The 26,331-nt window shown below is 36.9% G+C and overlaps 2 protein-coding genes across 2 annotated transcripts; both read left to right on the top strand.

Annotated features, from left to right (window-relative positions):
* Nucleotides 1–820: 820 nt before the first annotated feature.
* Nucleotides 821–15,683, top strand: LOC112144842 (natural resistance-associated macrophage protein 2). Its single transcript, XM_024269670.2, has 16 exons — nucleotides 821–963; nucleotides 2,209–2,339; nucleotides 2,462–2,581; nucleotides 2,910–3,029; nucleotides 4,009–4,115; nucleotides 4,196–4,266; nucleotides 4,343–4,410; nucleotides 4,498–4,653; nucleotides 4,785–4,943; nucleotides 5,044–5,130; nucleotides 6,240–6,359; nucleotides 6,435–6,584; nucleotides 6,701–6,774; nucleotides 8,345–8,498; nucleotides 8,578–8,631; nucleotides 12,852–15,683. Exons 1-16 carry the CDS (start codon nucleotides 924–926, stop codon nucleotides 12,927–12,929), a joined length of 1,689 nt encoding a protein of 562 aa, XP_024125438.1. The 5' UTR covers nucleotides 821–923; the 3' UTR covers nucleotides 12,930–15,683.
* A 7,123-nt stretch (nucleotides 15,684–22,806) lies between these two features.
* cnpy2 (canopy FGF signaling regulator 2) lies at nucleotides 22,807–26,331 on the top strand. Its single transcript, XM_024269048.2, has 6 exons — nucleotides 22,807–22,958; nucleotides 23,078–23,178; nucleotides 23,240–23,355; nucleotides 24,846–25,043; nucleotides 25,146–25,242; nucleotides 25,320–26,331. Exons 2-6 carry the CDS (start codon nucleotides 23,085–23,087, stop codon nucleotides 25,361–25,363), a joined length of 549 nt encoding a protein of 182 aa, XP_024124816.1. The 5' UTR covers nucleotides 22,807–22,958; nucleotides 23,078–23,084; the 3' UTR covers nucleotides 25,364–26,331.

Genomic DNA, 26,331 nt, shown 5'->3' with positions numbered 1-26,331 from the left:
AAGTCAAGATTAAAATTAAATTTCTGGTTCTGAGTATTTCTTTATTCAGATTTTGGTGAATCAGGAGCAGGTGAAAAATACTGTTTGAAAAAAAATTAAAATTGTTTAGCAGAAAAGGGCCAAAAGCTCCTTTCTCCACTCCATTCTGTTGCATCCATCTATAGACGAATATATCTTTGTTTTACTCGTCTGAGCCATCATCTGGCTTTAAACTGTATGGCTGGATAGCTCTAATACTGGTCACCATTTTTGTAGCACCAGTAATGTTAGTTTGAGGTTGTGAGGGGCTGGAAGCTTGTAGGACGGATGATAGGGAACGAGAGCAGTCTTACTCTGTGCCAACAATCCCACCCACAACTCAGAGGTGAATTTCTAATAAACTACTATTGCTCTGAGGAAGCTGTCCCAGAAAATGACTTTTTTTTTATAAATTCATACCTAAAATTGGCATAATCATAAATAAAAACACCACTTGGAACGCTTTTATCACAGATCAAAAGATGTGACTTTAAACTATAAGTAAACACATTAGTTCAGTTTTTTGTATTCATAACTTATGTGAACCAAAAGTCAATCATATATTTTTAATTTTCCATCTTACTATATTTATCTTCATGCACATATGCATTGCTTTTTATTGCATGCTTCTAACTATTTCATTTTATTTAAATGGAGTTGATTTCTCACATAAGGCTTAGTAAAAAGTAGGAGGGCCGTTCTTTTTATTGACGACTTGTAGCACATGATTGCTTTTCATATTTGCTTTTGGGTCTTTCAAGGTCACTTCTAGATAAAAACTGCTTAGATATGACTTGCTTTTGGTGAGCCCCCCTCCCTCCCCGACACCCATCTAAAAGTTAAAGTCAGTCATGGAAAAGCAAAGTCATTCTTAGGCAACACTAGATTTGAGAAGCGGTAGTCGGATGGATATGAAGGAAGGACAGAGTGAGAAGAGCGGACTCTGTGAGTAGCAAACCCGGTTTTGTAACTTACTTTAATAAAATGTAGATTTCCTAGTTAAAGGCAAGTTGATTTTGATGATTTTCGTTATCTTTCTTTATCATATTAAACACTAAAACTTAAAGCCATTAGGTTTTTTAGGGTAAATATGTGGCTTTTTGCAAGTTATTGCAGACTTAGTCGCTTATTTTGGTTTAATTTTGTAAAATGTAATGTTGTACTGAGTAATTTTCATTTGTTTCCAGTATAATTTCAGGTTCAAACATTTTAGGTCTGTCAAAAAATACACAAAAGTAACATGAGCAAAGAGGTTTTTGCAGTTGACATCCACCACTTACATACTCCAGCTTTTCATGGCAAAAACCACAATAAAATGGACTTTTCCTGTCTTTGAAACCATAACATTGTGAGAGGAGAACTGCTGTCTCCTCTGGAGCAGCAGATTCACACAAATGTTATTTTTTTATTGAAGAATTGGGAAAATTTGAAGCTCTAATCTGGAATCTGAATGTCGATGTGAGTTCAAGCATCACGCAGAAAATCAATCCTTGGAGTTTCTCAAGAAATGTCCCAAGTTATTAGATTTTTTGTTAGAATGTGTTTATTCTTGTCAAGTCTGAACTGTTTAGACATATATTCTACATTGTTTCAATTCAATACGAAAAATACGGCCTATAGCAAGGGTGGCCAACCCTGGTCCTCAAGAGCCTCAACCCTGCCTGTTTTCCAGCTCTCCCTGGACTGATTGATGCTGACAATTGAAATCAGGTGTGTTCAGTCAATCAGGATGTGGAATCATTTACGTCAACTAATCAGCAGGAAGCTGGTCAGGGAGAACTAGAAAACAGGCAGGGTTAAGGCTCCTGAGGACCAGGGTTGGCCACCCCTGGCCTATAGTGTTTTAGCCTTTAGAAGTGTTTAAAAGTAATCAGTTCATGGCAGAAAATATAATTATAAATTACATAAATACATCTGGAGACTCAATGTTTTCTGCTCATTTTTTAATGTCTTGTCAAGGTTTTTTTTTATCTTCTTACCTTCAATTGTTTTTGTATGCTTTTATTTTTCTTTGCATCTTGATGCCTGGCCCTCAGAGCTGCTGTAACAAATGAATTTCTTCATGGCAGAATCACTAAAGTTTATCTTGTGTTTAGGAAATTCAATTTTCTGTTTTTTTTATATTCATGTTTTACTTCTCTTTTGTAAGTAAAAGTGTTCTGTATTTCTTTTCTGTGTTTTTTGTAACAGATCAACAGGAAAATGGAGTGCAGACAAACCATTACAGCTCCATATCTCCGTCCACCTCCCCTGAGGACCAGGAGGAACCTTTCTCCACATACTTTGAGCAGAAGGTTCACATTCCAGAAACGGGCAGCCAGGTAGTACCTGATAACTACAGTTTAAAAAATGTCCAATTAACACATTATCATAATGTTTTTAATTTTATTTCTTTCATTACAATATTTTAAATAAAAGTTTTCCATCCTTCTCTTCTACTCAGATCTTCAGCTTCCGTAAACTCTGGGCCTTCACCGGACCAGGGTTTTTGATGAGCATCGCTTATTTGGATCCAGGGAACATCGAGTCCGACTTACAGTCTGGAGCCAAAGCTGGCTTTAAGGTAGAGAATACGAACATGTTTCTCTATTTGGCAAAACAAAAACAGCAGTTCAGTTTTTTTTTCAATATAAGTTTGAAGTAAATCAAATAGTCTCTTTTTTTCAGCATTTATACTGAACTTGTTCATTTTTATTTTTATGTTGCCATTTTGTGTACATCTTTCTCTATTTTTAGCTCAAAAATGTCTCCAAATGAAAGCATTGATTGATACAACAATTTATGATTATTTTTTATTGTTTTTATAACTTCTACAGGAAACTGCTTTTAGAATTTGCTTGAATGGAGTTTCTTTGGTTGCTTTATCTGCTTTGTGTTGATTTTCTTCACAGCTCCTGTGGGTGCTTCTTGGAGCAACCATCATAGGGTTGTTGCTGCAAAGGTTAGCTGCTCGCCTCGGGGTGGTCACGGGGATGCACCTGGCTGAAGTCTGTAACCGCCAGTATCCTACCGTAAGCAACATCACCTTTTCTACAGCTTTTTTTTTTCCTTTTTGTCTTTAAAGTCCCGCTCAAATTATCTTTTGATCGAGTTTCAAAGCTTTCCCATTGATCTTTTAATTAAAATAATGGCATTTTTTGCAAAAATAAAACAAATAATCTTCTAGGACATATAGTTTCTGCAGAGCAGCAGGAGTTTATTAGAAATTTGCCTCTGAGTTCTTGGCGGAACTGTTGGTGTGGAGAAAGCCTGTCTCATTTCCCATCATCCATCTCTTTACACTCTCTTCCACTAGCTTACAGCCCCTCATAGCCCCAGCCTAACATTACCGCTGCAGCAAAAATGGCGAGCAACTTTGGAGCTATCCAGCTGGACAGTTTTTTAGCCAGAGTCCACCTCAGATGAGAAAAATTAAGACATACAAGGATCTATTTGTCGACAAATGGATGCATCAGAATGGAGCAGAACAGGGAGCCTGTGGCTCACCAATTTTAGTTTCTAAGCTATTTCTACGATTTTAATACAGAAATATTCTGAAATTCAATTTTAATCTTAAGTCTATTTATATTTGTCTAGTCTTTAGGAAAATGGCACAAATTTTAATTGGAGTGTGTCTTTAAGGTCCACCATCTTCACTTCCTCGTCCGAGCTGACATCTGGATCAAAACGATACGGCTGGACATTACTGATATTGCTTGACATTTTTATGTAGGAGCGTTGAAGATTTATGCTAGCAAGACACAGAGCTATCATAATCAGACGAGGGGGGCAGATCTCGGGCTCAGCTCAGCTCCAAAAGCCACGCCCCCTCAGAGGAGATTTGGGAAATGGAGGGTTCAGATAAACATGAAAAATGGCTTTTTAAGACATTTAGGTTGTGGAATTTTTGGTTAAAAACTTCATAATCATGATTAAAACACTACTGGGAATGCTTTTTTTTAAATAAAATAATAATATGGTTGTTGTATTCCACTTCCTGTCATTTGTCAGGTTCCACGAGTCATCCTCTGGCTGATGGTTGAATTGGCAATTATCGGCTCGGACATGCAGGAGGTCATCGGCTGTGCCATTGCTTTCAACCTTCTCTCTGTGGGCAGGTAATACATGACTGTAGAATCTGAAAACATGAAACAAAGACATCCCTCTAATGGGTTTCCTCTGCGCTCTTGTCGTCCAGGATCCCACTGTGGGCAGGAGTTCTCATCACCATCACCGACACATTTGTGTTCCTCTTCTTAGACAAATATGGTTTGTAGTAAGCCTTAATATAAACATAAACCACAATTTAAAACCCAGAATTCATTGCTTCTCTTTGTACCCGCAGGCCTGAGAAAACTTGAAGCTTTTTTTGGCGTTTTGATCACTATAATGGCTATAAGTTTTGGTTACGAGGTAAGCGAGTTTCGATTTCATATCACGCTTGATTTAGTGTTTATTTGATTGCTGCTTAACCATTTTCACCTGCGTGTTTGTCTTTAGTATGTAGTTGTGAAACCTGATCAGGGGGAGCTTCTTAAGGGGATGTTTGTGCCGTACTGTGCGGGCTGTGGGCCAGTCCAGCTGGAGCAGGCCGTGGGAATCGTGGGTGCTGTCATCATGCCACACAATATTTACCTGCACTCAGCGCTTGTCAAGGTCAGAAATGTCTTTAACATTTCACTTTCAAAGAGGATTCAATTAGTTTCTACTGTATTTTTACATTTACGAAACCTGTTTACAATACCTAATTTTATGAATAATTAAGAATTTTTTAAAATTTTCTCTAGTCTCGGGATGTCGATCGCAACAACAAAAAGGACGTAAAAGAAGCCAACAAATACTTCTTTATTGAGTCTGCAATCGCCCTCTTCGTCTCCTTCCTCATCAACGTTTTCGTTGTCGCCGTCTTTGCTGAAGCCTTTTATGATAAAACCAACATGGAAGTGGTGAGTCAACAATTCAAAGAATATTCATCTTTGTTTCTCTACAGATGCAGCAGTGGTTGTAATTGTAGGTTTTTGTCATATGTTGCTGATCTTGTTGCAGAATGCAGTGTGTAACGCAACCGGCAGCCCTCACTCCAATCTCTTCCCTCTGAACAACGCCACGCTGGAGGTGGACATTTACAAAGGGGTGAGCATGCTCGGTGTTGCTGCAACAACAACGGCTTTTTACTATACGGAAGAAAAAGTGAATTTAAGTATAGCTTGTTGACGTATTTTATTTTTTCCCCAATCAGTTTAAAATAGAAACAAACTTCTAGATGAGGAATCTGTAACCTGAAGGCCACAAGTGGCTCTTTTAAAATGATCATAGCATTTGCATTGTTAATTTTTCATTCAGATATATTTCTGATTATTTTTAAAGTCCCATTCCAACCATTTTTCTATTGTAAAATCGTTCCCAGTGACTTTTTAATTATGATTTTGAAGTTTTTAGCCAAAATCAAAAAGCTTTTGTCATTTTTTAAGATGTATTTTATGCACAGTGGCAGTAACACATTAGAAATACAGTACTGATTTGTGGGCGGGAGTGATGACAGACCACCCCTGCCCCCTCCCTGACACGGAGAACTCATGTTTTAATGCTCACGTGCTAGCTTAAAGCCTCAAGCTAACGTTGGGGCACAAAAATTACAACAAGCAATATTTATCAATCGAGTTGTACAGTTTTGGGCCAGAATTGCAATTGGCTACAGCACGAGTGTTGAACACTCATGTCTCGCACACCTAGTCGTGAGCGCGTTAGTGTACGCAGGGGGAGGGAAGACTTTGACACGGCCATTTCATTAGCTGTGTCATTAGTCAGAGTTTTTTAAAAAGTCTGGATTTATAGCATCTAGTATCTGATCCACGCAATTTGAATTAAGAAATACACAGAAATGCAGTTGTATTCATAAATTATTTTATATAGGTCATGTACTATGAAAAAATCAAACAAGAACATGTTAAAAAAACACAAAAAGAGGGTTTTCATTGGAGTGGCTCTTTAATTGAACTCATTTTGCCTTTGTTAATAATAAAATCCAATCTTGTATTTAAAATAAAATGCTATCTTTGTGTTTTTATTTATGCCATAAAGCAAAAGTTTTATTATATTCACCACTAAAGAAAGTTGCATGAATGCAGTGTGCATTTAATTTTTCTGTAGCTCTTACTATATAACTCCTTATGAGTGTTGAAGGCTGCAGACCTGTTCTGGAGTGGTGGCTGATCATGTGATGGAGGTTCTTCTTTGTTCAGGGAGTGGTCCTGGGCTGTTTCTTTGGGCCAGCAGCTCTCTACATCTGGGCCGTTGGGATTCTGGCTGCAGGACAGAGCTCCACCATGACAGGAACCTACTCCGGACAGTTTGTGATGGAGGTGAGGATGCTCATCATCATTTCATTTGAAACCTTTTGAAAGAAAATGTTTTTAATATCCTCGTCTTTTGCTCAGGGTTTCCTGAACCTGAGATGGTCTCGTTTCGCTCGAGTGCTGCTGACACGTTCCATCGCCATCATACCAACCCTCCTGGTAGCTATTTTCCAGGATGTCCAGCATTTGACGGGGATGAATGACTTCCTCAATGTGCTTCAAAGCATGCAGGTCAGGACGTTGTTGAGAAAACTTTCTATATCAGGACTTCTTGAACGTTCTGCCAAGCTTTTGTATCTCATTTTCTGAACTGAACCTCTCAATCATTTCTCCTTTTTATCCAACAGCTTCCTTTTGCTTTGATCCCAATTCTGACCTTCACCAGTTTGACCTCCATAATGAACGACTTTGCTAACGGACTGTAAGTGAAACAGAAATACGAATACGCAAAATGTTATTTTTTCCTAAAACCTTCATCACCATCGTGCTGCATTTAAAACTGTGACTGCTGCCTCCTGATTACAAACGCCGCCACGTGGCCACCTGCCGAATTTGTTGAAAAACTTGTCCTTAGGTAACCTTTTGGGATATGTGACTGTAGTCTCACACAGGTCTGTAGCACATGTACAGATGGTATAGAGGTTCGGTGCAAAATGGCGAAGCGATGTAGATCATGTGAATCTTTCTCCAGTCTTTTTCTTTCCCAGTTCTATTCCAACATATGAAAGGCCCAGTCTGAATTCTTTTACCCTCGATTTACCCTCGCACCGGAGGACTTTGTGTCCCTCCCCTTGGGGGTGAAATTTAAAAACAAAAAAATATCCCAGACTTGCACTTAAACTGCCCCTTCAAATGGAGAGGAAGGAAGAAGGGAAGTATTCAGATTGGGCCAGAGACTTGGTGTGATATAAGTCCAGCTGGGCGCAAACGTCAATTATTAATTTCTCCTGATTGATTTTCAAATGGTTGGTACTTCTGTGTTTTGAAAAGAATGCTACCTGTACGGCACTCCCAAATCTGAGTCCCTGATTGGTCAACTGGTTTAACTTTCAGCATGAGTTCAATTGATGGATACTTTATTACAGACTCAAGGTCCATTTGCCACAAGAGACACAACAGATAAAAGACTTAAAATATATATAAATAAAAAAAATGCTCATAATAATACAAAAAGTATAGAAACCAATAAAAACAATGACATAAAATTACCAAGTATCATAAACTTAAAAACCAAGAAGAAAAAAAATTGCAGACTTATTAAAAATTTTAAAAAAAAATGTAGAAGTTTAAAAAAGACGACCATCCAAAGCCTCCAAATTAGGGACTAGTATTTAAAAGTGCTGTATCTCACATTGGTGAGAGTTAAAATTATTTTATTTGAAGCGTTAAGACAATAAATAAAACCATAGATAAAACGTCTCAACAAAGCTTGGAGAGCATACAGTTTGTACATAGAGCCTGAAAATGAACGTAAAAACTTATGTGAACGCAAAAATTAAGACTTTTCACTGGAAGCAGATCGTTCAGACGCATGTTTTCAAGCCCAGTGTGAACTTAGCATTAGATGTACATTTAAAAAGAAGAAGAAAGGAAAAAAAAAAACATTTTCTTCTTAAAAGAAATGCTTGGAAATTCTTCTGTTAAAGTCCAACCTGAACTTAAGGAAGGAAGAATCCTGATTGAGGATTCCAGTGTGACGCAAGTTCATCACTGCAACAAAGGAAGTGAGAGGATTAATCACTATTTAAAGAGTTTTTGTGAATGAATGCCACTCGCCTCCTCATGCTCATGTGACCTTTCACTCTGCTCAGATGGTTGGACTTGATGTTGTACCTTAGATAACATCCATTAGAGACGGTGAAGATTATGTAACCAGGGAATTTACTCTGATGCAATCCAGTTATCTTTAAGATTTCCTGCTTTTTCTTATAAATCAAAACCAAAAAAGTATTCAACTTAGAAACATGTAATTTTGTTCTTTTTCTCTTAAGGGTGTGGAAAATTTCCGGCGGCATCGTCATCCTCATGGTTTGTGTGATCAACATGTACTTTGTGGTGGTCTATGTGACGGCGTTGAACAGCGTGCTGCTCTACGTCCTCGCTGCTCTCATCTCCGTGGGATACCTGTGCTTTGTAGCATACCTGGTGAGTTCAGGAGTCCAAAGTGAGCAGTCATCATAAAGTGCTTGATGTTTTTATCTTTTCCTCTTTTGTGTTTTTGCAGGCATGGCACTGTCTGATAGCCTTGGGGGTTTCCTGCCTGGATTGTGGCAGCAGGGTAAGCTATCCACCTGCGGTGCTAATAGAGGAGCAGTCAGAGTACGACTCCTAGAGCTGAGCACGGCAGATACCTCCAGCATGTCTGTGGTCTCTAAGAGTCCCCCCTCCATTCCTTAACATTTACTGTAAAGACTGGATTTCAATGTTTGCAGCTTTTTAGATCGGTATCAAAACCTCACCAGCATACTGCACACAGACGGGTCTGAGCTGTGAGTCTTTAAATAAGAAAGATGTCTGAACGGAGACCTCTACAAGACTAATGTTTCAGAACATTTCTACATTTTGTATCAACAGTTTATGTAACTTAATTTTTCCCCCAAATACCCAACACTCTTACTGGTATAATTCTTAATTTTCATCTGTAAATTACACACGTCCTCTCTAAAGTAGGCATGTGTGAGGCTGACGTTGACATGCACACTGTGGGTTGATGTGAGGTCAGCCTTTTCTACTTTTAGGACATTGTCAATGTCTCAATGTCTAACACTGTTTTATTCAGAGCGCTCTGAACATTTTCTACTGTAGATTCATTCAAAGATGAGCTCAAACTGACAGTTGATGCTGAAGAGCTCCAGATGTAATCCAAGCCTCCCAAATTTCATTTTAACAGATGTTGTGTTTGCTTTAATCTGAGTGTTTATCGATGTTTTTGAACTGATATCTGTCCAACACGAGTACAGGAAGTATTGTTGTTATGCATCTATGCATTTCTATTTGCACAACTCTGACGTTAAAAACCCATGAAAAAACATTTTTCAAGTCGAATTTAGACTGGAAGACCAGCTTTGACTAGAATATTGTTCTTATTTTAAAGGGACGCACATTTCTAAACTGATGCTTTGTTTGAGAAATTAACACAAGAGGTTCTTTTTCATGTTAAATCAACTCAATAATGTGAAGCTTTAACAGCTAGCGGTTATTTTAGTGCCTCAGTGAGCAGAGTGCCTGAAATGGAGAATATCTGTTAACGTCAGACGTTCATTATTGTTTCATTAATGACATTTTTGGGGGTTTGGGAGACCTTTCCCCTTCATTTCCTCTGGGATGTCACTGCTGTGTAATGTATAGAACATTTTTTTGTTTGTGAAATAAGGTTCTCATTGGTTTTTGCATTATTAGTGAATGATTATAGATCAAATACATTGTGTTGTGCTTCTTTTAAATCTACATTAAGAGCATTTCTAAATGCCGTCATCTGCGCTTCGTGTGCTGTGCATCAATACTTTCGCAAAAACATGACATTTAAGTTAAAAAAGGCAGGATAGATATATTTATAAGCATTTCTTCTCTTTACATATTTTTCCTGTTATCAGAATCATAAACACATGGATCAAAACGGTCATAGCTGAGCCCTGTTTATTGATTCTATTCTGACGTTTACCTCATGTTAGAACACCAGCCTCATTGACCTCCTCTCAGAGAAAATGTTCACCGTTTGTTTCATGTTCTGTAATCGCTGTATGCTTGTTCACTTTTTTTTAATTCAAAGCACAATTTTGCGCATCAAAAGTATAAATTGACACTTTTTAAAATGAAAGTCACACAAAATAATAAGCTTCATGTGCTAAAATAAAGAAAAGTTTTCACAGTTGATCTTCAGAACCAGCTCTCAGCATTTTAATGTAGTGTGATTTATTAGCTGTGTTTGTGTGAATCATTTATTATTGGACTCAACCAGTAGCAATTTTGTTCTTGTGACTGTCCTTGTTATTTAAACATCTTTTCCTTAAGTTTGTGTCATTACTGCTTTTTTATATATATATCAAAGACTGTTGTGTTGTTTCTTGTCAATAAGAAAAGCTCACTGGAAGTGTTCTGCACGCAGAAAACAAACCTCTCTGGTCATTCTGTCCATTTTTGTCAGGTTCTGGACGTTCTCAGGCATTGTTATTGTCACTGATGAAATGTTGTCTCAGTCACAGTGAAATATATATTTTAGAATGATTCAAATTGTTCGAGAGAAAACTCTGAATGAACCACTGGATGACGTACTCTCTGTCCTAATAAAAGCAGATAGTGTGTACACATGGGCTTTTGTTGGAGTCTTCTGTCTCAGTGTGTAAGGAGGGACAAACAACAATTTATTTAGTTATATTTTTAAAAAAATATTTTTCAGGTTTTTGTTATCTTAGCGCTAAAACTAGCTTTATATTCTTCATAGCCGCCTGCAATTTTCCTTCAAACAACAATATTCTTGTTATACGAAATGTACAAAAAGTGAAACAAGAAAAAGACGAGTGGCTACTCCACTCTACCACTTCTTACCGAACCGTTCCGGACGGCTCAGTGGAAACGAGGCTTTAGGGACATATGACAAGAAGGGAACGTTTTCCTTCTCCAAGGCTCAGAGTGGGAAGAGAATAAACATTCATTCAAGTTCAAGAGGGTATAAAGCTTTAGTTTGTTGAATTATCATTACCATTTTTTTCTTTCCATGTTTTTAGGTTTATATGCTGCGAGTCCTAAAAAAAAAAATATTATCCACACACACATCTATAGGATCTATATTTAGGTGAATATTTGTTGATATTCTGGAATACTAAATAAAAAAATAATTTCTGAACCTTTTTGGTTTACGCATATAAGTAAGTAAATCACAAAGTGCTTCACAAAGTTACAACAAAATAAAGTCAGGGACGGGATCAGACTTACCATTAGGCAAAGGTAAGCTGAACACCCTATAAAAGTGTCTAAAATGCATTTTACACCCATTTTTATTCTGATTTAACTCTGTCATTATAAAAAAGAAAAAAATAACACACTAAAGTACTGAAATGTCATATGGTTGATCATGTGACAGTGTTTCATCTCCCCCCGTCGACCTGCACAATGGAACACTCCAGTGAGGTGGAGAGTTCTATTATAGTCAATCTGTGAGACTTTGCCTCATTTTTTTCTACTAGGAAGTGAGTGAATGTTTTTTCCAAGTAAAAATAATGTATATAAAATACATTTCTTTAACATTTAAATGTTCTTTCAGTTTTTAAATGCTGATTTGGATTCTTAACATTTTGTGCTGTATAATGTATTTTAAAGAAAATACCTAATATTACTGCTGCAGAGTCTGCCACCGATCAGAGAAACAATATAAAATGTTTAAAGTGGGTAAAACCCAATAAAACATACTCGGGCATATAAGGAAAACAAAAAAGTGAACACAAGTAAAAGTCAGCTAAAAGCTCTTCTAAATAAAAATGTCTTAACTTGAGATTTAAAACACTTGACTGAGTCGATCTGGCGCAGAGTCAGAGAGAGGTCATTCCAAAGTTGGGAAGCGACTGCCTGAACGATGAGGTCACCCCTAGTTTTAAAATTAGTTTTTGGAACTTATGAAAGATTCTTATCAGTGGACCTCAAGTTACATGCAGGAGTTAAGAGGTTAGAAACATAGTTTTGAGTGTGTCCATGCAAGGCTCTAAAAAGCAAAATTAAAATCTGTTTTTAATAGCAAACCTGTTGAATATTTAAATGTGTTCCTGTTTCCCACAACCTTTAATGGGGTCTTCTTTTATCCCCATACTGTATATCTGAAAATTAGTTAGTCTTATATTGTCTTCCATTTTGAAAATACAAGAATAATTTAACCTGCAGGGACATTTGACAATTATTAAAGTTTTATGTCCAAGTAGGCTTAAGTCTTGAACTTATAACTTATCGGATTAGCAAGATAATCAAAAATGTCAATATTACATAAACCTGTGAAGCTTTAATGAGCTCCAACTCAAACCAAACTTTGGTAGCACTTCATGGTAGTCCATGCAGATGCTCTTTTTCAGGACTTTCCAGGTTTAAATGGGGAAAGTTCTGTTTGGAAGATTACACTTTGATCCAAGGTGAGCACTTTTATTTAATCTGTTTGCAAATCAAAAAACAATGTTATTAATTATTGGACTACAGATAAAAACAGCATTGATGGTTGGATTTTCTGTCTTTTATAATTAATTACAAATATTTGTGTTTTCAATGAACGAGCCAAATGATACATGTGTTTGTCGAACTAATGAAATCTCGTTGGTGTTTATGTGCTTCATATAAGCTAACAGAAATTGACAAAATGATTTTAATCACAAAAATGAAATCAGCGAAATGATTTTGTGCGTGAACTGCCATGTGTGTGTTTGATCAGTAAATCCTCTAATTTGGCTGCAAGTTTACAGGGAAGGTCTCAGAACTTTCTTTTTTCAGACCGTCACACTGTTCTTGTTTCCTCTGTTTCAGATGCACAGAGGTCTGAGGCGTCACACCGACATATACCTGCTGAACGACATGGACTGTGACATGCAGGTGGACAGATAGAAGATCCAGCAGCGACGATGGACCGCTGAAGCTTGGGCCGTACGTTGTCACCTCTCTGTGCCTAACCAAGTGTCCTTCTGAGAGCATTCCTTCTCAGACGTTTGCAGCTGTTCGAACCAGCGTTGGACCGTCTTTCCAGTAGCTTTTATAGACATGATTTTAAAGAGGAAATGGTAAAAAGTTTCTCTCTATTTGAGACGCATCGTGTCCCAAATTCCAACATACCTGATCACATTATAGTGAGAGCTGCCAAATAGTGTCAATAGTGGAAAAAATGATATATATTTACAGAGAGACAGACATTCAGGTGTTTGTTTTAGCTGCACATGGTGCCTTATTTAAAAATATATATATATATTTTTAGTTTTGATCTTCAGTTTCTTTCCACAGTTCCTGGTTTGATCTGAAATTCATCTGTTATTCCTGTTATTGTTCCAAATCCAAGTTTTTTTGTTTTTTTATCTGAAAAAGACTTATCAGTTGAGAGCTTTGATGCTGTATTTTGTAGAGGATTCCCAGTCTTTTTAACGGGGCCAAGAACCTTTCCAAAAATCAAACACAAATCTTTTTAGGATTGTTACATTTTGATGTTGTAACTGATATTTAATGTAACTTAATGCTTGTAACTTAAAAGAAACTAGGTATTTATGAGGGTCACTGACCTTGTGACAGGTTTTATTGGGATTAAAAAGAGCAAATTTATGTCACTTATGCAAAAAGAGCCCTTGTAGTAGTTTTTTATTTACAAAAAGTTTATTTAATGTGTGATTTTGCTTTAATTTTTTAACTGAAAAGTTAGAAATCTTTAAATGTATTTATTTGAATCGTAAGTGATGATAAAGGTTACACCATATAATAAACATACATCTTCCAGTGATATAATTTAAGTGATTAAAGGGTTACACATCGCTGTGTGGTAGCTTTGCTGCTTCAAAAAAAGAGCTGTTTTATGGATTCAGGGGCAGAAACGTTATTTGTTGGTCACTGATCTGTAAATTGGAGTAAGAAAGAATTACGAGTTAGTCTTAGGTAAACTAACTGTTAGATGCAATGTAAGAAAAAGAAAGTTTATTTGTAAAATGGTGCAGAAAATAAGTATTTATCTAAATTAAGCTCTACACTCTTTCCCTGTGTTAACGTCACTTGTTAGAACTGGTTATCTGTATAACAAAGACACCTGTTTACACCCTAAAGACTTCAACCTCTCCACCATGAGCAAGACCAAAGAGCTGTCAAAGGACACCAGAAACAAGACTTGAACAAGACTGGGATGAACTAATCAACAACAAGCAAGCAGCTCGGTGGGAAGAGATCAACTGCTGGAGCAATTATTAGAAAACTGTTAAATACATCACTGACAATGTCCTTCCACGAAAGATCTCACCTGGTGGAGAACTAAAGAACGGTGAGGAAACGGAACAGAACTACACGGGGGAACGGATAAGATCTAATGAGATGACCTGAAGAGAGCTGGGACCACAGTAACAAAGATTACTATAGCAACACATGACGTCTTCAAAGTTCCCCCTGCTTAAGCCAGCGCATGTCCAGACTCGTCTGAAGTTCTCCAGAGACCTTCTGGATGATCCAGAGCAGGACTGATAGAATGCCATGTGGTCAGATGAGACCAAAATGGAACCATGTGGCCCAAACGCCACTCGCTGTGTTTAAAGGGGAAAGGCTGCTGGGATGTAGCTCAGTGTCCTCGTGGTAGAGTGTCTGCCCTGACACTGGAAAGTTGTGACCTCAAATCCAGCCAGACTTGTACAAAAGACTCTTAAAATGAGACCCAGTACCTTCCTGCATTGAGGGTTGGATTGGGGAATTAAGCCACCAAATGGTTCCAAAGAGCGGCTGTGTCTGCAGCTCACCGCTCCCCCCAGGGGAGGGGTCAAACAAGTCATACACCAAGGTGTGTGACAACAAATGGGACTTGAACTTTATGCATCCCAAGAGCATCATATCCACTGTGAAGCACAGGGGTGGAAACATCGAGGATAATAGGGCTGTATGAAAGGAAGGGTTAATAGTGAGATGTATGTTGAGATTTTGAGCTAAAATCTCTTTCTGTCAGTGAAAAGATCGAGTATGAAACGTAAAAGCATGACAATGAGCCCAAACACATCGTTGAGGCAACGAAGGAGTGGCTATGTAGGAATAATTTCAAGGTTCAAGTGTTCTGTCATCTGTGGAGGGAGTTGAAAGTCTGTGTTACCAACATCACTGCTCTAGAGAAGATCTGCATGGAGGAATGGACCAAAATAGCAGATAGAGTCGATGTAAACATGGTGAAGACCTACAGGAAAGTGTTGAGGTGAACTTTTTTCTGCACCATCGTACAGATAAATTCTTTAAAAATCAAGATTTATTTATTTTTTCATTCCCAGAGTTGTAACAGTCAGGAAAACTTGAAGAATCAGTGACTGAGACTTTTTTCCCCCCATTATACAATCATGACCAGAACACTGAAAGCCTTTAGTCACTTTTACAGCTATTTTTATTCTTATAATGAAGTCATGTTGTGTAGCAGTGAGTGAATGGCAACTCGAGAGGCTTTTCCTGGTGCCAAAGTCTCTGCAGCCAAAGATTAGTTTTACTGAGTAAAATGAACTTCCTGGTTTTTACTGGTTTAAGGGTTTTTTTTTCTTCAAAAGAATTTTAAAAGCTGATTCTATTTGTATTTTAGTTCAAGTCAGAGTGTAATTGTTTGTTCTTGATACAACATTTTGACAATAAAACAAAAAGTATCAGTAATTTTGTCTGTTTTTATGAATTATTTTAAGGGAATAATATTAATTATTTTGAAAATGATCATTTTATGTTATTGAGTCTGAACTGTACACGAATCTTTCTCTCTGCTGTGTTTGTTTTTGTGTTCTCAGTCAGCAGAATTTGATTCGAAACACTAAAACAGCTTCATTTTCATGTTTAAAAATAGAAAAGTGGTAATCTTGGTGTCACGATAACAAAGAAATTGACTTTTTTTTTTAAAATGTCCCACTAAAGTCTATGTTCTGAATTCCACACATTTTTGTTCTCTATGCAGACAGAAAAACTACAATTAGGAAAATGAGCAAATTGTATTATTTATTTTTAATAAAATTACAGTATTTTAAGAAATAAAGTATTTCTTCCAGGAATTTAATGAAAAATTCGAGGTCTGAGTCAAGTTTTTTTTAGCATAACAATTTATTACAAGCACTGAAATAAGTGTATTACATCTGCTGGCCTTACTGGTTTTTAATATTTTATGAAACATCTTCAAGAATACTGGATGTGAATGAAGTATGAAAAGAAATGTAAAGAAATGATGTAGATATACACACAAGTTCATGTATCCAATGACGTATAAATACATTTTAACATCCTCTTTAATCAAAATGGGTTTTAAGAACAAAGTTAAAGTGCGCACTGGTACAACTTGTGAGTGCCTTCAGGTTTAGAGAAAGGATCAAAGGAACGAGATGAAAATCTAAGTGAAAGTTGGGGTGAAGAGGAACTGTTTTAGACGATTTTTAATACAAAAAAATACATTATACAAGAAAAAAAGTTTGAGTTTTTGAGTTTTTATACAAAGGCTTTTACATGTTTTATAAAAATGTGAATAAAACTAATAAAAATGTTTCCTTTCCAAATATTGTAAATTCAAGACCAATTCGAGTAAACTGTCTTGAAGCAGATGAAAAGAATTACCCTTAAGTCAAATTCTAATGAAAACAGGAAGCTGACACAACAATTTGGCACCCTGAAGCTAGAATGCTGTTAAACTGCGACAGTGTGATATCTAGTGAAGCTTTTTTTTATCTACTGCGTGTTAATTTGGCACCAAGAAGTCATTTCCCTTCAGAGATCAAACTCAGCTCCCACATGTGCAGCGTTGAAGGCTTTATGGCCTCGCCGGTTTTTTACAGAAGCATACAGGTCAGACACCGCCGAGACAGCGTTCGTGCCAACACGGTCTCCGTCTCCCTCCCTAGTTGGTTCTGGTTCCTCCAAAGGCACCACGCCGGCGTCCTGGTTCCGTGGAGGGCTGTGTTTGGACTGCTTCTTGGCCTTAAGGTGCAGATTGGCGTAGCAGTCCTGGTTTTCGGATTAAAAGCACAAACACTAAAATGAGAAACAATCAGATTAACCAATCCACCTAAATCAGAGGATCTCCACCTGTGAGTCGGATCTGACTTCTTGTGGATTCATTGACGGTATGGAGCCGACAGACGCGTGGATGGGCTCATCTTCAGTGTACAGAGCTACACCTGAGGATGATGTGAGTCTTAAAGTAGTATATGTATAGTTGTAGGTGCCCACACACACAGACACTTACTCGTCTCCATTTGGTCTAGGTTTCCATAAATAGGATTGTCCTCCATTTCACGTAAAGTTCTCCTTAAATTTGACATGATGAGAAGTTTTAGACAGCATGTCATCTTATTATTTCTCATTTTTCCTGAAAGTTACTTACCATTCTCTGTTTTTTAGTTTATGTTTCCTTTTTGCTTTCAAAGTAAAAGAAAATACTTTTAGATGCAGAGTAAGACTTTGTTTGGAAATAAATTCTATGATTACCTGAGACACAGATGAAGGTTGTGATAATATTCTGAATCAGAGAGAGGCCAAGAGCTACACAGAGGACATAAAACACCACTCGAGTGTGATCCGGTACACAGGCAGACGTCCAATTGGGAATCTTGCAGTCTGAAGAAAAACAAAAGCAGAAATATTGTCTTATCAATTTAAGCTGCTATGTCTGCAGCCTTTTCAGGGTTGAATCCAAGTGAACAAAAACCATCATCCAAACAGAGTCTGGTTCAGGGGAGGCAACTTTTAACAGAAAAAGAGCCATTTTGGCTCGTTTTCTACTGATCAAAATCTAGAAGGAGTCGGATAGTCTTACTTTAGCCTTTAAGAAATTTGGATTAGCATTCATTATCTTTTTTTTAAATAATAAATATGAATTATGTATAATTTTTGGCATGAACTAAAGCAAAAATATGAAAAGAACCTGGCATCTCTCAAAATGTGTTATTTTATAACCAATGTTGTGCAGTACAAGATATGTGCTTTTAACTCGTAAAAAATCAAACTTTACCAACGTTTTGGTTTGAATATAAAATCTGTTCATTCTGGAGGTAGCACTGAGTAAACAAGACGTCTTCAGGTCAGCAGGGATGTAAAAACCTACAAAGTTTATCATCTATGTGCACTTCAGCCATCAATTTATAAATTTAACTAATATAAATTAAATAAATGCTAATTAAGTAATCCTTACTTTAAAAATTGCTATTTTATTATTCTCTTCTCTTTTTTGTTCTTTTTCCCCTCAATGTCCTCAGCAGTCTTACACTGCTGGGTTTTGTTATTTTAGTTTGTGGTTTGACCTTGGTAGTCTTAGTTTGTGGGCTTTGTTTATTTGGTTTCTTTAGGTAGCTTTGGTTAGGTAGCCATTAGCAGGGAGCTGCTGACTCAGACGGTCAACATGGCTGGGTCAGCAGTCTCCCTGACTTATTTTATGTTTGGCCAAAGAGCCACCATAGAGAGATTAAAGAGCCACATGTGGATCTGGAACTGCAGGTTGCAGACTCCTGATCTAGTTAATACTTACATAGTCCTGATCATTTTTGTGATCTGTTGTAAAAGCTATCTCTAAAAAGCTATCTAAAGTGCAGAACCAGTTTGAAGGCATGATTTATGCTTGTAACAGTTCAAAAGCATTTGAAGGCCACATGCATGTCACTGCCCTGCTCATTTCTGAGCAAAGGTTGTTGTGGTTTTTGCACTTCACACCTGCATGGATGGATGCTCACCCTTTAACCACTCTGGATGTTAATATAAATTCTAGCTGTGAGGTATTTCCGGGCCTAAAAGCTATTTATAACACTGTTTCTATGTTTTTTAAATTCTAATGTCAGGCTCTAACTTTTCCCGTGATGTATTCTAACAGTTAGTGTTCTTACAACTTTTTTTTCTATCTCAAGGGGTTGTTGCCAAGTAAAAACCACAAACTACTGCTCATAGCAGCGAAACAGTAACAAAAATACACAAATAAAATTATCTTGAAACACGAAAACTTTTGTTTTAATATATTTATATATGTATGAAGACACTGCTCAGATCTATGGGGAGTAAAGACTGTTTCGCTGTATTTGGTTTGTATTTTCTTTTTGGTTCTGTCTATTTCTGTCAGAGTGGGACTTCTGTGTATTTGGTGGATCTTTGTTTGTGCCTGTCTTTTGATTTCTTTCAGGTGAGGGACTGGAGGGCGTGGCTTATCAATAGCCCAAAGCAGGTGGAGCCACCTGTAAAAGCATCATGAGGACCTGCATTCTGTCTCCGCTGCAGCTCGGTGCTCTTCTCCACCTGGTTTAGTTTATCACACTTTGTTTCTTTGGTGTTTTGTTTAGTCCCACTCTGTTCTTTGGTGTTTGTCTTGTTTATTATTTATTTAAAGTGAAGCTTGTAGGGGTGAACTTCCATTTTCTTTAGTTAGTGTGTTCTCCTGTTTCTGTTAGTCCAGGGAGGTCAGTGTTCGTCATTCTTTTCCCTTTTTCTTTTGCCGATATGCTCCCTGGGTTGAGTTAGTTGCCTTTTGTTTGTTATTTTGGCCTTGGGGGGCTGCACGGTGGTGTGGTGGTTAGCGCTCTTGCCTTGCAGCTAGAAGGCCCCGGTTCGAATCTCGGCTGGGACCTTTCTGTGTGGAGTTTGCATGTTCTCCCCGTGCATGCGTGGGTTTTCACCGGGGACTCCGGCTTCCTCCCACCGTCCAAAAACATGCTTCATAGGTTCATTGGTGACTCTAAATTGCCCCTAGCTGTGCGTGGGTGTGTGATTGAGGCCCTGCGACAGACTGGTGACCTGTCCAGGGTGTACCCCGACCTTCGCCCATCAGTAGCCAGGATAGGCTCCGGCACCCCGGGACCCCGAAAGGGAAGAAGCGGTCAAGAAAATGTATGTATTTTGGCCTTGGTTCACCCTGAAGCCTTTTGCTTCACATTTACTTAGTGTTTGCTGTTTTTTCTTGTAAATAAATGTTATATTATTTTTATGGAGCCATTCTCTTTGTTTTTGTTACACATTTGTCTTTATATTTTATCTTTGTGCTAGACCCCTAGACCAAATGGGGTGTAACATAAAGTGGGGGCTCGTCCGGGATCTAGATCCATCCAGATCCTTTTTTTTTTTTAGTTTTGTAAAATTTGTTTGTACTTGGAGGCCAAATAGTTTGTTTAGCAGTTTTATTTGTGTTTAATTTGTGACACTTATATTTGGTGAAGTCTGTGACTTTTTTAGCTGTTAAACTTGAGAGCATTTTTGTATTTGAGCAGGAACTGCGTTAACCCTAAGGTAGACCTTGGCGGGTTGAATCTGTTGGAGGTGGTATAGGTGTTGGTGAGTGGAGGCTGCTGCAGGTGTGGAAGCTCCTGCAGCCGTAGCTGGTAAAGGGGCAGATCTAAAGGGGCAGATCCAACTACATTGTTCCAGACCAGGGTTACCATGAGGGACGTGACTCTACTTTGCTCAAACCTTGCAAGTATTCATTTTGTTGATTTAGTTTGTGATAATCAGGAAGGTTCGTATTTTGGCGCTTTTAGTGCATTGTGGCCTCTTCGGCCTAGTCAAAGTCATGTGTGGAGAACGAGACTCCAAAATTTCAGTTTATTGCTCTTCTTTCATTCAGGAATACCCAATTTATGCTCATTTATTACAAAATGCTCTCAATTTATACTGCAAAAGAAGTTACAGACTTCACCAAATGAACCACAGAGAAAAACTGCTAACCAAACTGTTTGACGCATGTTGCCCTTGGGGTAACCTACAGAGTTCATTAAAGATGAGCTTCAGCTGATCCACATCCAAACATGTACTGATGTCAAAATAAATCAAACTTGCTTGGTTTTAGATTTTAGGAAGGCGTTGGAGTAACCATCAGAAGCTAATTTTGCTTTTCCACATACATGTTGAGATCCAAAAGGTCAAAAAGCCCACATTCTAAGTAAACATTTAAAAACTAAAATAATCATCTGTTTAATAACTGTTCACATTTTTCTAGTTTTCACAGCTTGCATTAAACAGTTTTGGACATGCAACGTTACTTTTTCTACGATTTGCCTCAAACCTCAATTTTTAGATCACGGTTTTGTTTTAATTCAATTAATCTTTTGTGTATTACAAAACGACACCAAAAATCTGAAAATTTTGAAAAATAACTAATTTTTCCTTGCAATTAACCAGATAACGACAATAAACATTTTATTTTTTTAAGTTTGCAGTAACATAAATTCTTCTTACATTTAGCATAATGTGTGTTTGACACTTCAAAATAAACATATGCAGTGAGGATGCTACGATTCTCTTCCCCCGCAATTCGGTTCAATTGTGTAATATACAGTTAAGTTTTAGACCAAGAATTGTTGCATTCCAACACTTACCTTCGATGCAGGTGCAGTTTTGTGTCATGGTGTTTTCTGATGAAACTTCTCCCTTTACTGAAGGAACTCCCGTTGTATTTAAAACAAAGACGCCTCTAGAGTCGGTTGCATGTTTGTGCTTATCTGCTATGATGCTGCATCAGAGGATTCTCAGTTTTCTGTTTTCAGAGGGCTGTTACAGGATGTGAGCATTTGCAGAAAACCACAGCAGTTATTTTAGACTACAAAGAGCATCAAGAGATGTGCGCGCTCATCCAGTTTGACATTGTCAGGAAAAACACTTTGAAAAAAAACTCATTTGAATACATGCTTATAAATAAAAACTTTTCATTATTTTCAGCATAAAGTCCAGAAATAAAGGCATCAAGATCCTGTCTGAAACTTTTCCATTGTGAGTAAACCTCTATAATTAAACATTTGTTTATTCTTGTTGCTTTCGTTTTTAAACAAGAGGTGTCAACTATGACATGCATCACTAGTTTTAATTTATTACTTTAAGGATTATTAGGTAAAGTAGGCATTAAAAATAGCTTGAATTGAATTTATTTATATCAAACGTAAAAGAAAAAAGCATTCTTAGTCAACAGGCCAATGACAATGGCATCAATAAAATCATGTTTGAAGGGGAGCAGACAGAAGCAATGCTCGTTTAAGCCTGCCCCTCAGATAACAATGTTATGTATTGTTCACTAATGATCTTCATCTTCTGTACAATAGTAGTTCCAAAACCATAAACATTATTATTGGTTAATTGCTAATTGTTTTCCTTACATAGTCAGTGAGATTAAATTTTCTTATTTGTCCATACCATTTGCTTTGGACAATTTTTAAATGTAAATATATTTGACCATTTCTTGAGAAAATAAACCATTTCTAATCTAATATTTTGCAAGAAAGTTTAGCATTGATTATTAGTCCTAAAAACCTATTATCTTGTACTTTTTCAGTTGGTTTTCTGTTTATGCTTAACTATTGCTCGAACTTTTCTGTATAATTGCTAAAATTATGGCTTTCATTTTATTTACATTTGATAAGTTATTGCTATTCAACCATTTGTTAAAAATAATACATAGTTCGTTACTGATAATATTTATAAGATTACCATCATCACTGTAAAATATATTAGTGTCATCTGCAAATAATACAAACTTGAATAATTTAGATACATATAATGTTAATATACATGTAGAACAATGATGGTCCTAATACAGAGCCCTGAGGGACACTACAAGTAATTTCCAGATTAGTATTTGCATAATACTAGAAGAGTACTACTGATAATACTGCTTGCAAGGAGAACTGTAGTTACCTTAAAGCATAAAGTCATAATTGCATTAACTTATAGATTGTTTATTTTTATAATCGAGTTACCAAAATTAGTTAAATTAATTAAATTTCTAATAACCGGTTCTTGGAGAACAGCATCGCAGCGGTCAACAGAGGGTGAAGTGCTGTTTTACTCCTAGACACTAGAGGGCGCTGGTTAAATTATCTCCAGCTCGTTACTGTGCGGAGCGGCTCTATTGCTACGTCACCATATTTCACGAATGTGATGGAAAAGCGTGGAAAAGCGTCTAAGTGGAATCCGGAACATTCTCAGAGGCTTGTAAGTTAAATGAAAACGTTGATAAACTGTTTCATTCTTTCGGAGAAGTAATTAAGTTTGTTAGCAGAAACTGGTGCGGAATTATTAGCGTAACTTGTGTGGAAAATGTGTGTTTTCAGAAGCAGAATGAAGGAAAACGCTCTCCTGCTGACTTGTTGTGTGGTTGTGTGTCTCTTCCTGAGCTGCAGTCTGGCTGCCAGGCAAGACATGAAATGTGGAGGTGAGTATTTATGATTTTAGTTTAGAAGCACACACACTGATTCTAACGTGTCCTCCTGCAGCCTGCAGGGCTCTGGTGGATGAGATGGAATGGGCCATTTCCCAGATAGATCCCAAGAAAATGATCCAGAGAGGATCCTTCAGGATCAACCCCGACGGGAGTCAGTCCATCAAGGAGGTGAGACGCTGGGACTTCATAAAGAAGGAAAAGTCATTGTCATTCCAAGATTTATTCAGGTTCCCACTGACCAGCAGGAGCCACACAATGTAAATTCACCCTTAAAAACAAATGAGACACAGTTCGCACGTATGTTAAAATAACTATTATTATGTGATTTTTAAAAACATAAATAAAGCATAAAGTTATGCATAAAATAGGAAATAGTTTATCATTTTGAAAGGTTCATGTTGCTCCCTTTCAAAATAAAAGCCGGCCTGTACATCATAGGATCATGTATTAGCAGATGTCAGCAGTGATTAAAAATACAAATTTTCAGTTTATTTTATCGTTGTTGGTACATCTAAGCAAGAAATTTGTAAACCCAATATATTTGAACATTATGGTGCACATAAAATCATTACGTTGTTCAATAATAGTCTGCCTAAAAATCCACTGCGCCTTATTTATTTATTCTGCTTACTGACTTTAAATACATTTTTTGCTGCTTAAAAACCAGTTGAAATGTTCAACTTTGATAAACTAAAAAGTGGGGCTGCCATGATTAGTCGACTAATTGACGACTAATTTAATAGTCTATTAGTTGTTACTTTATATTAAATGGATTCAGTGTAGTAAAGTTCAACACAATTGTGAGCATCCAGCACCACAAAAATGAACTTTTGTTATATTTGAGTCAGTGAGACCAAAATTGTATCTTTTGTAAAAAAAATAGTTAATTTGTTTTAGATGCCATCCTCATTTGATTTAATCTTGTTTTAATAGCAGAAACTAATGAAGGAAAGAGGCTTCATGTTTAAACTTGATCACACTTGTTGCTGAGAGGGTTGTTAGATTCTTAGGAAAAATCACTTTTTACACAACACCACATCAAGACATAAAAAACTGCACTTTTTAATGAATTTTATCATAAATGTAATTGCTGAACTGAAACCTTTAAGTCTAAAAATCAAAAAGGAAATTAAACAGGAATAAAAACTTCTTTTCATAGCAGTGCTGTGTGTTTTTATGTTTTTATAGCAGTCTTTTACACATCAGAGTTTTTTAAGGTTAAGCTTTGTATGTTTAGAATTTGGACAATGATCTTAATTTTTTACCACTTTACAGCACCATTAGAATACCAAAGTGAACTTCACAGAATGTTTTAAGACAAACAATAAGAGAATATTAAATGTTGAGTAAATTAAGAACAAAAATAAAAAATGACAGCATATTTTACAAAGCATGAAAGGCAGACTGCAGGCCTGGTGATTAATATTTTTCCATATTTGATAATATAGACTACTATGTAGCAAATTAACCTCATTAAACCAGTTTTAGCGCAATCTGAATTAAAATTTCCTCATTTCTGTTGCGGTTTGTGTTTTTTCTAACATGTCATGATGAAAATATTTGGGTAGTCTGGTTACAGTGTAAAATATTTTTTTTTTCTTTCTTTGTTTAATAAATTAACCCAGTAGTAAGGATGTTTTTCTGTTGTCATTAAACAGGTTCCTCTGGCTCGCTCTGAGGGGAACCTCCTGGAGCTGATGGAGAGTGTCTGTGAGAGGATGGCGGACTACGGCGAGCGCACAGACCCCTCCACAGACAGGAAGTCCTACATCCGGGTCAAGTCTCGGACCGGTGAAGCCATGGACCTTTCAGAGGCCGCTCTGGACTCCAGAGTCACATCCAGCCTAAAGTTTGCTGTGAGTGCAGCATTAGCTAATGCTCAAAATGATCACTTTATTTTTGTTTTTATTAAATATTATAAATATTCTCTAAACTTTTGTTGCAATTTATTTCTCCAGTGTGAGACAATTGTAGAACATCACGAAGATGAAATCATTGAATTCTTTGCGCACGAAACGGAAAATGTTAAAGACAAACTTTGCAGCAAGAGAACAGGTATGTTACAAGTCGACACGTCAGATTTATTTTGTGCGTTTTTTGTTCTGATGTGTTTTCTTGCTTTGTGTCTGCAGACCTGTGTGATCACGCTCTAAACATGGCCCACGATGAACTCTGACCTCCTCCCAGCAGTCGACTCCTCCTGCAAAAACACAATGTCTCTTCCATCTATTTATAGCAGAGCAGCCGTCGAAAATGAACACATTTTCTATCATTTTTTATCTAGGATGTTTTCAATAAGACTCTTTGCCATTTTTAGCCTTATAGCTCCTCACATTTAGGCCTTTTTCAGGTATTTGCTGTGAGTTCTGACTTCTGTCCATCCTGCCTCTTCAGTAAAGGTTGGTGATTTGCACAAACACTCTTTACTGAATTCTACTGAAGCTGCGAAGCAGCAAATGAATTGCCTGTAGATTAAGCCTTTTTCCAAGGAAATCGGGCTGAATTTGGCAAAGTGTTCTTCTATTTATGCATATATGGTTGTCTGAGTCTAAAAATACTTATTTGTGTTGATGTCAGATACAATCCACAATTCTGTTGAGATTACATCATTTGATGATGACTTTGTCCCAGTCTAGATTTTTCTTATTTTTTTTTTACAGCTATTAGGGTGTTTTTTAAAAGATTTTTGTCCTTTTCCAATCATAAAAATGGTAGCTGAGGGGTAATGTTAAGTTATTTAATTACAATCTTTGTAAAGAAATATGCAATTAAATTACTCGTCTATTCTTCCTTCCAAAGTACCTTAACACCATGTGGATATTATGAAGCGTTATGGCTTCATATCATCCAAAATCAAAGAACTATAAAAAGTTAGAGCTCTAATTATTTAATTAAACAAATATTGGCCTGATTTTCTGTTATATTTACAGAATTATTGTTGTTAGGTGATAGTATATTTGTAATTACCTGGCAGTAATTAAAGAACTGGACCTCATTGAGCGATCTTTAGTGGGCATAAAGAGTCGTTTCCAGTTATTGATTTCTGCTCACAGCTGTACATGCACAAAGATCAGGAATCGAAATGTTTGAGAACCTTTTGTACCATTTGAACTTTTGTCTTCAAATATACTTGTTTGATGCTAA

The sequence above is a fragment of the Oryzias melastigma genome, linkage group LG5 (assembly GCF_002922805.2).
Source record: "Oryzias melastigma strain HK-1 linkage group LG5, ASM292280v2, whole genome shotgun sequence".
Lineage (NCBI taxonomy): Eukaryota > Metazoa > Chordata > Actinopteri > Beloniformes > Adrianichthyidae > Oryzias > Oryzias melastigma.
Note: the sequence above shows the minus strand (reverse complement) of the source record. Positions and strands in the feature narration are given on the sequence as shown.